This window comes from Pezoporus occidentalis, unplaced genomic scaffold (assembly GCF_034315485.1).
Source record: "Pezoporus occidentalis ecotype Australia unplaced genomic scaffold, CSIRO_AGI_Poc_V1 ctg373, whole genome shotgun sequence".
NCBI classification, from domain to species: Eukaryota; Metazoa; Chordata; class Aves; order Psittaciformes; family Psittacidae; genus Pezoporus; species Pezoporus occidentalis.
Window position 1 is genome coordinate 319,478 of NW_026915695.1, and position 12,885 is coordinate 332,362.

At 47.2% G+C, this 12,885-nt stretch overlaps 4 protein-coding genes across 5 annotated transcripts; all 4 read left to right on the forward strand.

Annotated features, from left to right (window-relative positions):
• Nucleotides 1-42: 42 nt before the first annotated feature.
• Nucleotides 43-852, forward strand: LOC134170398 (feather beta keratin-like). Its single transcript, XM_062631762.1, has one exon. It carries the CDS (start codon nt 268-270, stop codon nt 562-564), a length of 297 nt encoding a protein of 98 aa, XP_062487746.1. The 5' UTR covers nt 43-267; the 3' UTR covers nt 565-852.
• A 2,097-nt stretch (nt 853-2,949) lies between these two features.
• Nucleotides 2,950-3,917, forward strand: LOC134170399 (feather beta keratin-like). The gene is made up of 2 exons (XM_062631763.1): nt 2,950-2,973; nt 3,248-3,917. The coding sequence occupies exon 2, from the start codon at nt 3,269-3,271 to the stop codon at nt 3,563-3,565; it is 297 nt and encodes a 98-aa protein (XP_062487747.1). The 5' UTR covers nt 2,950-2,973; nt 3,248-3,268; the 3' UTR covers nt 3,566-3,917.
• A 2,046-nt stretch (nt 3,918-5,963) lies between these two features.
• On the forward strand, nt 5,964-6,893 carry LOC134170400 (feather beta keratin). Its single transcript, XM_062631764.1, has 2 exons — nt 5,964-6,008; nt 6,290-6,893. Exon 2 carries the CDS (start codon nt 6,311-6,313, stop codon nt 6,605-6,607), a length of 297 nt encoding a protein of 98 aa, XP_062487748.1. The 5' UTR covers nt 5,964-6,008; nt 6,290-6,310; the 3' UTR covers nt 6,608-6,893.
• A 1,323-nt stretch (nt 6,894-8,216) lies between these two features.
• LOC134170401 (feather beta keratin-like) lies at nt 8,217-9,860 on the forward strand. 2 transcript variants are annotated; one of them, XM_062631765.1, is made up of 2 exons: nt 8,217-8,528; nt 9,186-9,860. In XM_062631765.1, exon 2 carries the CDS (start codon nt 9,207-9,209, stop codon nt 9,501-9,503), a length of 297 nt encoding a protein of 98 aa, XP_062487749.1. In that variant the 5' UTR covers nt 8,217-8,528; nt 9,186-9,206; the 3' UTR covers nt 9,504-9,860. The 2 variants fall into 2 exon arrangements, with proteins under 2 accessions (XP_062487749.1, XP_062487750.1); XM_062631766.1 differs by lacking the exon at nt 8,217-8,528 and adding an exon at nt 8,788-8,848.
• Nucleotides 9,861-12,885: the final 3,025 nt, after the last annotated feature.

The window sequence follows — 12,885 nt, forward strand, 5'->3', positions numbered from 1 at the left end:
CTGTCAATTTCTCTTGTCTTTTTTCTCTCTTTCTTGTAGCTTTTCTGAGAGCCTTGCTCCTTGCCAACATCATGGAAGATGGGGAAGGTCTACAGCTTTTCTTGCAGCAGCTTCTTAAAGACCAGGAGACTTTAATTTCTCTTTCTCCCTACACAGGCTGTCCCTGCTCTCAAGACTGTGCCTTTGCTCTCACCTAGTAGGCTGTCACTATAATGCTGCCTGTGCTTTCCCTGCTCTCTCTCCCAGGTCCACCTCCATCCCACAGCCATGTCCTGCTATGATCTGTGCCGTCCCTGTGGGCCAACCCCACTGGCCAACAGCTGCAACGAGCCCTGTGTCAGGCAGTGCCAGGACTCCCGTGTGGTGATCCAGCCCTCTCCCGTGGTGGTGACCCTGCCCGGACCCATCCTCAGCTCCTTCCCCCAGAACACCGCCGTGGGATCCTCCACCTCTGCTGCTGTTGGCAGCATCCTGAGTGAGGCAGGAGTGCCCATCAACTCTGGGGGCTTCAACCTCTCTGGCCTTGGTGGCCGCTACTGCGGCAGAAGGAGCCTGCCCTGCTAAAGCCAGGTTGGACGTCTCCAGTGAATGCATGGACCAGGAAGCCCAAAGCCAGGTGCCGGACTGAGGACATTGCTGCTGGCCAGAGTTCCCAGATGGGTTGAGCATCCTTGTGTCCTCCTTCAAGGGAGGGAGACAAGCAAAGTGCCAGCCTGTGCTGTCTGGAATCACAGCCAGCTGATGTCTTCTTCTTCTCCTGCTTTCTTCTCCACACCATGAGTCCCTGTTGCCTCCTGCTGTCCTGTGTCATGGGTTCATCCTGAAGCAACTGGAGAAGGTCCCTGCTCACCACCCTCTCCCCATGGGAGTGGAAGGAAAACACTTGTCCCACTACTGTGAAGAGGTGCCTGAGTGTCAGGTGCCCTTGTAGCAGCCTGGACATTGTCTCTTCCAGGATGCACTGCTTTGTTTCTCTCTTTTTACTCATTAAAGTTTATGCTGCATTGTAACTTGAGTTTTCCTTGTGTTCCTTCCCTCCTGGGATGCCCAGCCAAGATGTACAGTGGGAAATGGGATACCCTAGAGAGGAAGAAAATGAGTGGGTTAGGGCAGATGTTTAATCTGTTTTGTGCCTGGAGGAGCTGAGTACCTCAGGTCTATGGTCGTTGGAAGAGAGTTTGAATGGTGTGGGGTTTCATGACATGATCTGAACACAAAAAGGGTGGCCAGAAGCTCCCCTAATGGACATGTGAACAACAAGCAAGCTTGGATACTGTCTTTGGTTGGTGAGGCAAGGCGCTGACCTTCTGCAAGACATTTCTGTGCAGTCCAGCACCCACCGGTACAAGGTTCTGGTTCCAGGCTACCACCTGCAATTGATCCTTGCCCTTCCTTTCTCAAAACCCTTCTTGGAAGCCCTGGATGTGAAGGAAGTGCCAAAGGGACTGAAATGAGAGATGTCAGCCAGAGCAACTATACAAATGGAGATGTGAGCCCTCTGCTAGATTTTGGCAAAGCTGGAATAGGTTGAGCATCAGTGTGTAGTTGATAGATATGCACACACAGGGCTCATCATTCCTCATCAGAAAGAGATGGGCAGTGCTGGTGATATGTGCTGGAAACTCTGCACAGGGCTAGAATGGAGCAGGAAAAGCATTTTTGCACCCACTAAAGCAGTCTTGTGCTGAAAAAAAAAATAAGGCGTTGCAGAGTTTTTCTTTATCTGTCACTATACTGTGTAGGGAAGTGATACTGGCACAGTTGACCTTAAATTTCATGCTTTAAGCTTTTGCTAAAAGCTGGACACACTTCACTAAACTGAGCACACAGGTGCTGTGCAGGATTTGACTCACATAGCAGTGACCATACTTTGGTTGTTTCAACCATATCACAAGCTGGGGAGGCTGAAGTCATGGCACTGCATTACCTCAGTTCTAAGTTTCTCATCACATGAAGGCAATACTTCGTGCTCCTGCTCTGGTTGTGCTTGAGGTACAGTAGGAGGCACCTGCTGTGCTGTGCTCCTTCGACTGTACTTTCAAAGAAACATAGACCTTGCTATCAGCTGAGCACTGTTCTGTGTCCTGTGGAAATCCTGCCATGTATTTGGTCATGCCTGGTCTGCAGCCATCTGTCATCTTACATGAGGAATGCCATCTCTCTGTGACCATAAAGCAGAAGTGGTGGCAAAGTCATGGGGTGGAAGAAGGACATGTCTTTATTGGCCATGAAATGCCTTGGTCCCCCGTGTGTGTTCAGCTTTGCCTGTGGTCTCTAGTCATTTGTTGGAGGGAATAGCCCTGGATCTTAAGCACTGGTACTCTGCCATTAAAGGTGGATGGGGATGAGGGAGAGAAGGAATATGGCAAAAGAGGCAGAAACAACTTCTGCTGAGGTCAAAGGTCAGTCTCAGAGAGCGTGTCTAAACCCCACAGCAGAGGTGCCCTGCCTAGAAAGGCGATGCCTAATACAGAGTGCATGAGCATAACACAAGAGCGAGTGGCTGATGGAGCTGACCCTTATGTGTGGATGTCCAGGCTGAAGCCTCAGGGTTATGAGGAGATGGGACCCACGCATCAGGAAACACTTTAAAGTGAGGCCCTGCAGGGCAAGGTTCTTGTTCACTTGGTGAGGTAGGATACTCCTCATCACTGGCTGCATCATCTGCCTATGCTGACTTGTCATTTCCCCTGGAAACATTTTGGCCTCTAATAGTGTCAGTTGAAAGGAGCCTGTGTGGCTGAATGGGCACGTCATGAACAGGGAAATGAAAAGGAAACATTGCAGGAAACATAAACAGTGTCCCCATTTCTTTAATTGTGATGCTTTGCATGGAAGATGAGCTTGCTGGTAAACACATTACATGCTCAAAGGGTGCCTCTGGGCCTAGGGCAGTCTGGAGCAGTATAAAAGCCAGTCCAGCTGCAGGCTCCCTCATCCACTTCTCTTGCCTTCTCCTCCTTGGTGAGCAAGGTGAGATACAACTGCTTTTTCCCACTCTTATTCTCCTGTTCTCCTCTGTCTTCTAGTTTTCTGAGCTCCTTACTCTTTGCATCCAGACTTGCATCCTTTGCAACACCAATGGAGGTGGGGGACAAGTTTTGCTTTCAGGATTTTGGGTGGGTTCCAAGATCTCTCTTCCTCCCTGCTGAGGCTGTTCCTGCTCCCAAGCCTGTGCCTTTGCTCTGGCTGAGCAGGCTGTCAGGCTGCTTCTTACTGCCTGTGCTTTCCCTGCCCTCTCTCCCAGGTCCACCTCCATCCCACAGCCATGTCCTGCTACGATCTGTGCCGTCCCTGTGGGCCAACCCCACTGGCCAACAGCTGCAACGAGCCCTGTGTCAGGCAGTGCCAGGACTCCCGTGTGGTGATCCAGCCCTCTCCCGTGGTGGTGACCCTGCCCGGACCCATCCTCAGCTCCTTCCCCCAGAACACCGCCGTGGGATCCTCCACCTCTGCTGCTGTTGGCAGCATCCTGAGTGAGGAGGGAGTGCCCATCAACTCTGGGGGCTTCAGCCTCTCTGGCCTTGGTGGCCGCTACTGCGGCAGAAGGAGCCTGCCCTGCTAAAGCCAGGCTGGACGTCTTCAGTGAGTGCATGGACCAGGAAGCCCAAAGCCAGGTGCCGGACTGAGGACATTGCTGCTGGCCAGAGTTCCCAGGCAGGCTGAGAATCCTTGTGTCCTCCTGCAAGGGAGGGAGACAAGCAAGATGCCAGCCTGTGCTGTCTGGAAACACAGCCAGCTGAAGTCTTCTCCTGCTTTGCTATCTGAAACATGAGTCCCTGTTGCCTCCTGCTGTCCTGTGCCATGGGTTCATCCTGAAGCAAGTTGAGAGGGTTTCTAATCACCACCCTCTGCACATGTGTGTCAGATCAAGGTACTTGTCCTGCTGTTGTGAAGAGGTGCCTGAGTTTCAGGTGCCTTTGTAGCAGCCTGGACATAGTCTCTTTCAGGATGCACTGCTTTCTTTCTCTCTTTTTATTCATTAAAGTTTATGCTGCATTATATTTTGTTTCTCCTCATGTTGCTTCCCTTCTGGGATTTCCAGTCAAGCTATGCAGAGTGAAATGGGATGCTCAGGCAAAATCTGTCCAAGTGTATTTGGGATGCCTTGAAGGGAGAGACAGTGGGTGGGTAAGAGTCAGTGGTAGACCACCTTTGTACATGGATGAGCCGAATGCACTCAAGTAGGATGAGCTAAATGCATTCAAGGGCTATGGTCACTGTAAGAGAAATTGAGTGTGATATATTTTCTGAACATACAAAGGCTGGCAAGGAGCTCTGTCAGGGCACACGGGAACCCCAAGTGAGGTTGGATCCTTGATTCCATATGAGCATGCAATACAATAACCAGCTGGAAGACGTTTCTATGCAGGCTAAGACCCACCTGCCCAACACTCTAACTGTATGTTACCACTCACAATATGCACCTGCCCTTCCCTCCTCCAAGCCTTTTGTGCAAATCATTGTAGTGGAGAGAGTGCCAAAGGAGTTGAAGGGAAGCTTTTGGACAGGGCAATTGTAAACTGAGATGTGACCTCTCTTCTGGATGTTTCCACATTTGGGAAGGGTTTTATCATGGATGGGTAAAAGTTGCAGGAGGGGGCACTGTGCACATAGGACTCATCTAAAGAGATTGCAGTGTTGTTACATGCTGGAAAGCATGTGGAGGGTGAGCAGGGAGAAGGAAAAGCATCTTTGCCCCACTTGGAGCAGTCTTGTGCTCAAAAGCACTGCTGAGTCCCCCTGTTTGTTACTGTGTCTGAAGGGAATGCACGCTGCAGCAAATGTCCTTTGAATCATTGAAGTGTTAGGTTTTAAATGGACCTTAAATTTCATCTAGATCGACTTTCCTGCTAAAAGCTGGGACAACTTCCACTAAATCCTCCAGAAATCCCACACAGGTGTTGTGCAGGATTTGACTGGGGACATACAAAACAACAATACTTATGTCCTTTCAAGCATGTCCCAAGGTAGAAAGGCTGAGGCAGTGGTACCCCACCATCTCAATTCTCATTCCCTCCATCACATGCAGGGAAATCTTTGTATTGCACTTCTGGTTGTGCTTTGGGTAGAGTAGGAGGCATCTGTTGTGCCATACGCCTCCAATTGCCCTTGCAAAGACACATGGGCCCTGTTCACTACTGAGCACTGTTGTGTCTTCTGTGGAAATTCTGCCAAGCACTTGGTCATGTCTGGTTTGCAGCCATCTTCATAGCTAAAGTAGAAGTGGTGGTAAAGTCATGGGGTGGAAGAAGGACATCTTTATTGGCCATGAAATGCCTTGGTCCCCCGTGTGTGTTCAGCTTTGCCTGTGGTCTCTATTTGGGAGGGGAATAGCCATGGTCCTTAAGCACTGGTAGTCTGCTACTAAACACGGGAAGGATGAGTGAGAGAAGGAAGATGACAAAAGAGGAAGAACAACTTCTACTGAGGTCAAAGCTCATTCTCAATGAGAATGTCTAAACCCCATGACAGAGGTGCCCTGCCTAGAAAGGCGATGCCTAATACAGAGCACATGAGCATAACACAAGAGCAAGTGGCTGGTGGAGCTGACCCTTGTGTGTGGATGTCCAGGCTAAAGCCTCAACATTATGAGGAGATGGGCCACATATATTAGGAAACACTTTAAAGCGATGTCCTGCAGGGCAAGAATCTCTCTTCACCTGGAGATTTAGGACACTCATCATTGGCTGCATCATCTGCCTATGCTGACTTGTCATTTCCCCTGAAAAAGTTAGGGCTCTAATAGTGTCTGTTGAAAGGAGCCTGAGTGGCTGAATGGGCACGTCATGAACAGGGAAATGAAAAGGAAGTGTTGCAGGGAACATGAAGAACAGTTCCCATTTCTTTAATTGTGATGCTTTGCATGGAAGATGAGCTTGCTGGTAAACACATTCCTTACTAAAAGAGTGCCTGTAGGCCTGGGGCAGTCTGGAGCAGTATAAAAGCCAGTCCAGCTGCAGGCTCCCTCATCCACTTCTCTTGTCTTCTCCTCCTTGGTAAGCAAGGTGAGATACAACTGCCTTTTCAAACTCTTTCTCCTTTCCTCCTCTGTCTTCTTGTATCACTGAGCTCCTTTCTCTTTGTGTCCTGAGACTTGAATCCATGCAACAACAATGGAAGGAGGGGGACAAGATTTTTAAGGGGATGCTTCAGGACAGGGTGTCCAGGATCTCTCTTCCTCCCTGCTGATGCTGTCCCTGCTCCCAAGCCTGTGCTTTGCTCTGGGTTTGTAGGCTGCCAGGGTGATTCTTGCCTGCTGACTGTTCTTCCCTGCCCTCTCTCCCAGGTCCACCTCCATCCCACAGCCATGTCCTGCTACGATCTGTGCCGTCCCTGTGGGCCAACCCCACTGGCCAACAGCTGCAACGAGCCCTGTGTCAGGCAGTGCCAGGACTCCAGGGTCATCATTGAACCATCTCCCGTGGTGGTGACCCTGCCCGGACCCATCCTCAGCTCCTTCCCCCAGAACACCGCCGTGGGATCCTCCACCTCTGCTGCTGTTGGCAGCATCCTGAGTGAGGAGGGAGTGCCCATCAACTCTGGGGGCTTCAGCCTCTCTGGCCTTGGTGGCCGCTACTGTGGCAGAAGGAGCCTGCCCTGCTAAACCCAGGTTGGATGTCCAGTGAGTGCATGGACCAGGAAGCCCAAAGCCAGGTGCCGGACTGAGGACATTGCTGCTGGCCAGAGTTCCCAGACGGGTTGAGCATCCTTGTGTCCTCCTGCAAGGGAGGGAGACAAGCAAGGTGCCAGCCTGTGCTGTCTGGAAACATGGCCAGTTGACATCTTCTTCTCCTGCTTTCTTCTCCGCATCATGAGTCCCTGTTGCCTCCTGTTGTCCTGTGCCATGAGTTCATCCTGAAGCAAGCGCAGAGCGTTCCTGCTCATCTCCTTCTCCCCATGGATGTGGGAGGAATGCATTTGTCTTGATGCTGTGAAGGGTGCCTGAGTGTCAGGTGCCCTTGTAGCAGCCTGGACGTTGTCTCTTCCAGGATGCACTGCTTTGTTTCTTTCTTTAAATACATTAAAGTTTATGCTGCATTGTAACTTGAATCTCCTTGTGTTTCTTCCCTCCTGGGATGCCCAGCCAAGCTTGGCAGGCAAAAATGGAATGCTATACAGGAGAAAGGTGTGGGTGAAGGTATGTGGTGGTTTCCATCTTTCTTGGGAGATTGGGAGGGGGTGTTCTAGTGAAGTTGTCACTTGGATGACATAGTTGCATCTGACACTGCTTTTCCAAAGTCACAAAGTTTTGTCCTGAACAAAAGACTTGTGTTTTGCATCAAATCCCTTCAATTCCTTCCGTGGCCAGTAGATGTGTGTGGCATGTTCAGATGTCAAATAAACAGTAACCCACCACTTCTGCCCCCAGACCATGCTCCTCAGTCCCCTTTCTGAAGTACATTGTAATGTTAGACCTGCAGAGTTACTGATTGGGAGTGTACATGACTTGTTGTCCACGAAGCTGTAGTGAAGTCCTTCTTGGTCTCTTGTACACCAGAAGATGAAATGAAGAAATCCTCCAGGGTGCAGCCATTGTGTCCTTTTCCCATTCTCTCCTGAACTGCAAGTCCACTGGGATCAGGGAGGGATATCTCCTTGCCCATGCATGGAGCTGGCATGTAGGTGGTCTGGCCTACTCCTCTGAGATATAATAGTTGCTACTGCAACAGGTGATCTAGAGGATGACAAGCTGCCTGTCCGTTCCTGCCTCATCCTCTAGTCTTCCACAGTTGATGTTTTTCCCTTTGGTCTCCAGTATTGCTTCAGGCAGTTAGGTGCACATTTTCTGCTGTGCCCTACGTAGTGGGAACACGTACAGTGTCTTTCCCCATAACTAAAGCCCTATTTTCTCCATATGAAAGCTGCTGGGCATTAAATGTGGGGATATGAAAGTCTGGCAGGAGACCCTATCAATAGATTTTCTGAGACAGCAGTGGGATTGAAAGGATACTTAGAAGAAAGGACAGATTTTGCACATACACAATGAATGTAAACTTGCTCTCTTGATGGAAAAGTCCCTCTCCCCACACTGTGGTCATAGATGGAGCTGGTGTGCTGTGTCCCAGGTGCAGAAAAGATTTCCTCTTCTTGCACATCAATGGCCTGAGTGCAGGAACTCCCAGGCCAATGGCTGTGATGAGCCTCACCTGGGATCTCTCAGTCCTCTCACTCCCCTTTAACCCACTTCTCTATTTAAGTTCTGTGCTGAGCCTTTGCCCTCTTCTTCAGCTTAGCAGTAGGAGTGTGAGCTTCCTGTTCTTTAGTACATTTGTGTATGCCTGACTCCCTTGATCCAGACCGTCATTAGTGGATGGCATGCCCAGTCTGTGCTTAGTTCTGTCTGGTTCTTATGGCCCTTGTCAGCAATTGATGAGCTTTTTGGCCCAGGTTAGCATCCAGGGATCTACTCCTAATGTGTGGAGTGACTGTGCTGCTTTATGTGAGTCCTGCATCACCATGAGCTTGATGGTTGACCTGGACTCTGGGCTGCACCTGTCTACTGTCTGTGCATTTTCCTTGCTCAGGTACTGTGCAATAGAATCATACATCTGTGTCATGTTTCATGTAATAATTTTGTCCTCTGATATTGTCACTTGAAAGGAGGCTTGCTGCTGAATGAGTACGTCACAAACAGGGAAATGAAAAGGCAGCATTGCAGTGAATGTAAGCACTGTCCTCATTTCTTTAATTGTGGTGCTTTGCATGCAAGATGAGCTTGTTGGTAAACACTTTACATGAGCAAAGGGTGTCTCTGGGCCTGGGGCAGTCTGGACCAGTATAAGAGTCAGCCCCAGAGCAGGCTCCCTCATCCACTTCTCTTGCCTTCTCCTCCTTGGTGAGCAAGGTGAGCTGCAAGTGTCTTTGCCTTCTATCTTGTTTTCCTCTTTTTCATTTGGCCTCAACTTTGCCATAGCCTTTTGGTAGCATTTGCTGGCAGCCTTTCTCCTTGATCCTGTTCTTTCTGTTTCTTCCTCTTGTTCTCCAGTTGGGAGAGGTGGAAGAAGGTCTTACACTTTTCCTGTGCCTCCTTGGGAACTTCAGCTACAGAGGCTCTCTTCCTCCCTACTGAGGATCTTTGCCACCCTACACAGGCTGTCCCTGCTCCCCAGCCTGTGCCTTTGCTCTGGCTGAGCAGGCTTTCCCTCACACACTGCCTGTGCTTTCCCGGCTCTCTCTCCCAGGTCCACCTCCATCCCACAGCCATGTCCTGCTACGATCTGTGCCGTCCCTGTGGGCCAACCCCACTGGCCAACAGCTGCAACGAGCCCTGTGTCAGGCAGTGCCAGGACTCCCGTGTGGTGATCCAGCCCTCTCCCGTGGTGGTGACCCTTCCTGGACCCATCCTCAGCTCCTTCCCCCAGAACACCGCCGTGGGATCCTCAGCATCTGCTGCTGTTGGCAGCATCCTGAGTGAGGAGGGAGTGCCCATCAACTCTGGGGGCTTCAACCTCTCTGGCCTTGGTGGCCGCTACTGTGGCAGAAGGAGCCTGCCCTGCTAAACCCAGGCTGGACGTCCATCAACCAGGAAGCCCAAAACCAGGTGTCAGACTGAGGCTGGAGCTGCTGGCCAGGGTTGCCAGATGAGTTCAGTGCTCCTCTCCCTCCCTGAAAAAGAGAGAGAGAAGCAAGGTGCTTTCTGGGCACTTGGCCAACATGTCTTGTTCTTGAAATTCCTTGCTCTTGATGACTTTCCATGCCTCTGTGATTTCGAATTTCACGTTGTCTTGGTATAACGCTGTACTTTAAAATGATGAATGGAGGGTTTTTATTCAGGACTTGAGGAAAAGTGAAATGTCTCTTGCTGTCTTTCACTTGCAATGGGTTAAAAGTTTTTTTCTCTTTTATAAATATATATATCTTTTGTTTGCTGAATGCTGCTTGACTTTACATGATTAAACTTGTTTTGCATCTGAATATATGTTTCATTATGGTTTTATTCTCCTTTTTTCATCTTCTTGGGGAGGAATATGTCCTGTGGCAAATCTCTGCAGAGTATCTTCTCAGTGGAAAATGTGAATTGAATAGTCACCACAATCAACATGATAAAAAGAATTTCATTGTTTAGACTCCTGTGAAACACTGAACATTTTTACCTATGTATTTCTCTTCCTATTTTTTTCCCCATTTTTTTTTCCCACCTCTGTGCTTAAGAGTACAGTTGTCCTCTTTTAGTTTGGGAACTTTCTGATCTTATCACTTATTTAGCATCTGTAAAACTCCCAGAATACGAAACTCCCTAATTCAGAAGCAGTATTTGGGTATCTGATTTTGATTAGATTGAATACTACCAGCCTCTGAAGCTTCAACCATGACATTCTTCGAGTGATTTTGACTCAGGGCTTCAAAGGGGAAGCGCATATTCAAATCTCAGCAGAATCATAAAACTATGTTGATGATGGGCTTTGATATCTTCTCTTTCAAATATTAAGCACAGTCCATGAAATATTTTTGCTTAGCTAATCCACACAAAAACTCTCATAATTTAGAGGAAAACTGAGTGAAGAAGTAGATAAATAGCCATAGGTATTTCCTGTAAGATTAAAATCAAATTGCTCCTGTTACCACCTAGGGTTTTTCTCAAAGATCTTAAAGCTCACAACATTGTGTGCAGCTAAGAGACATCAATGACAAATAAAGAATAGCTTGTCTGTAGGCACATAAGCTTCTGAGAAATTTGTCCAAGTTCTTAATTGTATCAATGCCTTTGTTCTACTGCTGGTGCTGTGCAGGGTCTAACAGAACATAGGACAGGAAAGCAACATGAGAGAGTTGTGTAATTTTGATGACTGTCCACTTCATTCAGGGCTTTCTCCTTTAAAGCCTACTAATATCTATTTCAAAAGTGAAATGTTGTAGCACTGATAGAGATAGTGAAGTAACCAGGGGGAAGACAACTGGAATTCAGGTTCACTGCTAGAACCAGCCCAAATGTTCACATGCCAGGGGGGAAAGATAGTTTTATGTTTTTCCAAATGTTTTAAGCTTATAAGCTCTTTTTGCTTAAGAATTACTTACTTGCAAAGTTACTAAATTAAAGGGGGCTGGGGGGGGGGGGGGGGGGGGGGAAGAATGGTTTAGAGATAGTATGGGATATGTTTACTTTTAGGCTGTGGCTTGAGGCAGCAAAAGCAAGCTATGAAAGATGGGAAATCAGTAGGTCCTAGACTGAATGGAGTCTCTGCTTAAAATTTGGTTTCTTTGACTGTGCTTTCTATACAAATAATTGAAGGGACTGGAGTGCATCCACAAGTATTTGGTGCCCTGTTGACAGAACTGGTGTGACTGAAGTAATTATTCACACGAATCTCTGAGTAATCACTCTGATGTACATCAAAGAATGGCTTCATTCTTGGTGACAGAAAGGCGTCTTTCTATGATGCAAATGGACCTGTAGCATAGAAAGTACAGAAATGAATTTCAGGAGAATAAAGTGTCCAGTTGTTAAGTGGCCTTTACCCAAGAACAGCATGTCCTGAAAGGTACATACGTGCTGCTGATGAATGAAAAAGCTTGAAGAACTAGTCTCTGCCATAAGCCCCTTGGTCTGTTTGCTGATTTAAAAGAACAAAGAAACCAATGTCCTGGAATTGGCCATCTTCAGACAGCATGATGTCATGGATGCTCAACAAGGAGGTTCAAACCCTGCAGCTTGTCCAGGAGAAATTGAAAAGTAAAGTTAAAAAACTTTTAGTGTATATTTATATTCCACTTACGTAACAGAATTCCAGCAGTTTGCAGTGTAATTACTGTTATACTTCAGTCTGTAGCAAGGGAAAAAGTTCAGTGGCAAACAAGTCCTTATGTGTTGTGTTGGTTTTTTTTCCCCTATGTGGGATGATATCAAGTATTTTAAAATTTATATTTGTCCTCAAGGTGACTTGTGCAGTGCTATTCATACATATGGTCTGAGATGGTACAGAATGGAGATATATGTTCTTCTCTTAAAAGAACAGATAAATCAGGTCTACATGTCCCCATGTGTTATTAGCTGTGTCTCAGACTGTGTTATTGAAGTGTAATAGGGTGATACTATCTAAATTTGATATAGTATAATAGTATTTCACACAGGGCTTTGATGCTTTCTCACTGCATTCAGTGACATTTCAGGTGTGCATATGTTTGTGCTTTTTTATGCCTTCACAAAACACCAAAGTTCAGTCTGGACTGTTCTTACGCTTGGCTAGAGTTGGAGCTTTGTAAACATTGGTGGCGACAAGAATTTCTTAAGGATACACACTCATATTCTTAATAAAAGAGCAGCTTTGAATGATGAATTATGCATGGTATAAATTCTTCTCAATATTTTTGCTTATGACTAAGGTGAAACATATACTGAAGCATAGAGTTTGTTGTGCCTGAAAGGTGGCACTGGAATAAATTTGCTCCATAATACCAGAAGATGAGAGATACTTGTGTGATGGAATATCTATGTCAGAAGGTAAGGAAATAAAAACAAAGTAATAAATAGTAAGGAAAAGACATTTAATCAGTTGGAAGCCCTTTGCATTCAGGACATACTTGTTGGTAAATAATTTCATGCGCAAAGGATGTCTGTGCTCCTGAGGCCATTCGATATGCAGTATAAAAGCAAACTCAACTCAAGGTCCTCACTACCACTTCTCTTACATTTTCCTCTTTTGTGAACAAGGTTAGTTCAAATCTACTTCTTTCTATTTGCTGAATTCTTACCTTCATAACAATTTGTTTGCTGTTCTTTTTTCACCACAGTATTCTGCTAGCTGCTGGTTTGGTTCAGGGGAAGACTTTTTCTCTTTAAAGCATTGGGTTTTGCTGTTGAAAATGCAGGTATTTCTGGACTGCCAACTTGGCCATATAGATCCTTGAAAAGGTGATATAAGTTTATTCAAATATGGGCTTTCA

Excerpts from the sequence above, each read along its gene's own strand:
- LOC134170398 (XM_062631762.1), top strand. The coding sequence starts at position 268 with ATGTCCTGCTATGATCTGTGCCGTCCCTGTGGGCCAACCCCACTGGCC.
- LOC134170399 (XM_062631763.1), top strand. The coding sequence starts at position 3,269 with ATGTCCTGCTACGATCTGTGCCGTCCCTGTGGGCCAACCCCACTGGCC.
- LOC134170400 (XM_062631764.1), top strand. The coding sequence starts at position 6,311 with ATGTCCTGCTACGATCTGTGCCGTCCCTGTGGGCCAACCCCACTGGCC.
- LOC134170401 (XM_062631765.1), top strand. The coding sequence starts at position 9,207 with ATGTCCTGCTACGATCTGTGCCGTCCCTGTGGGCCAACCCCACTGGCC.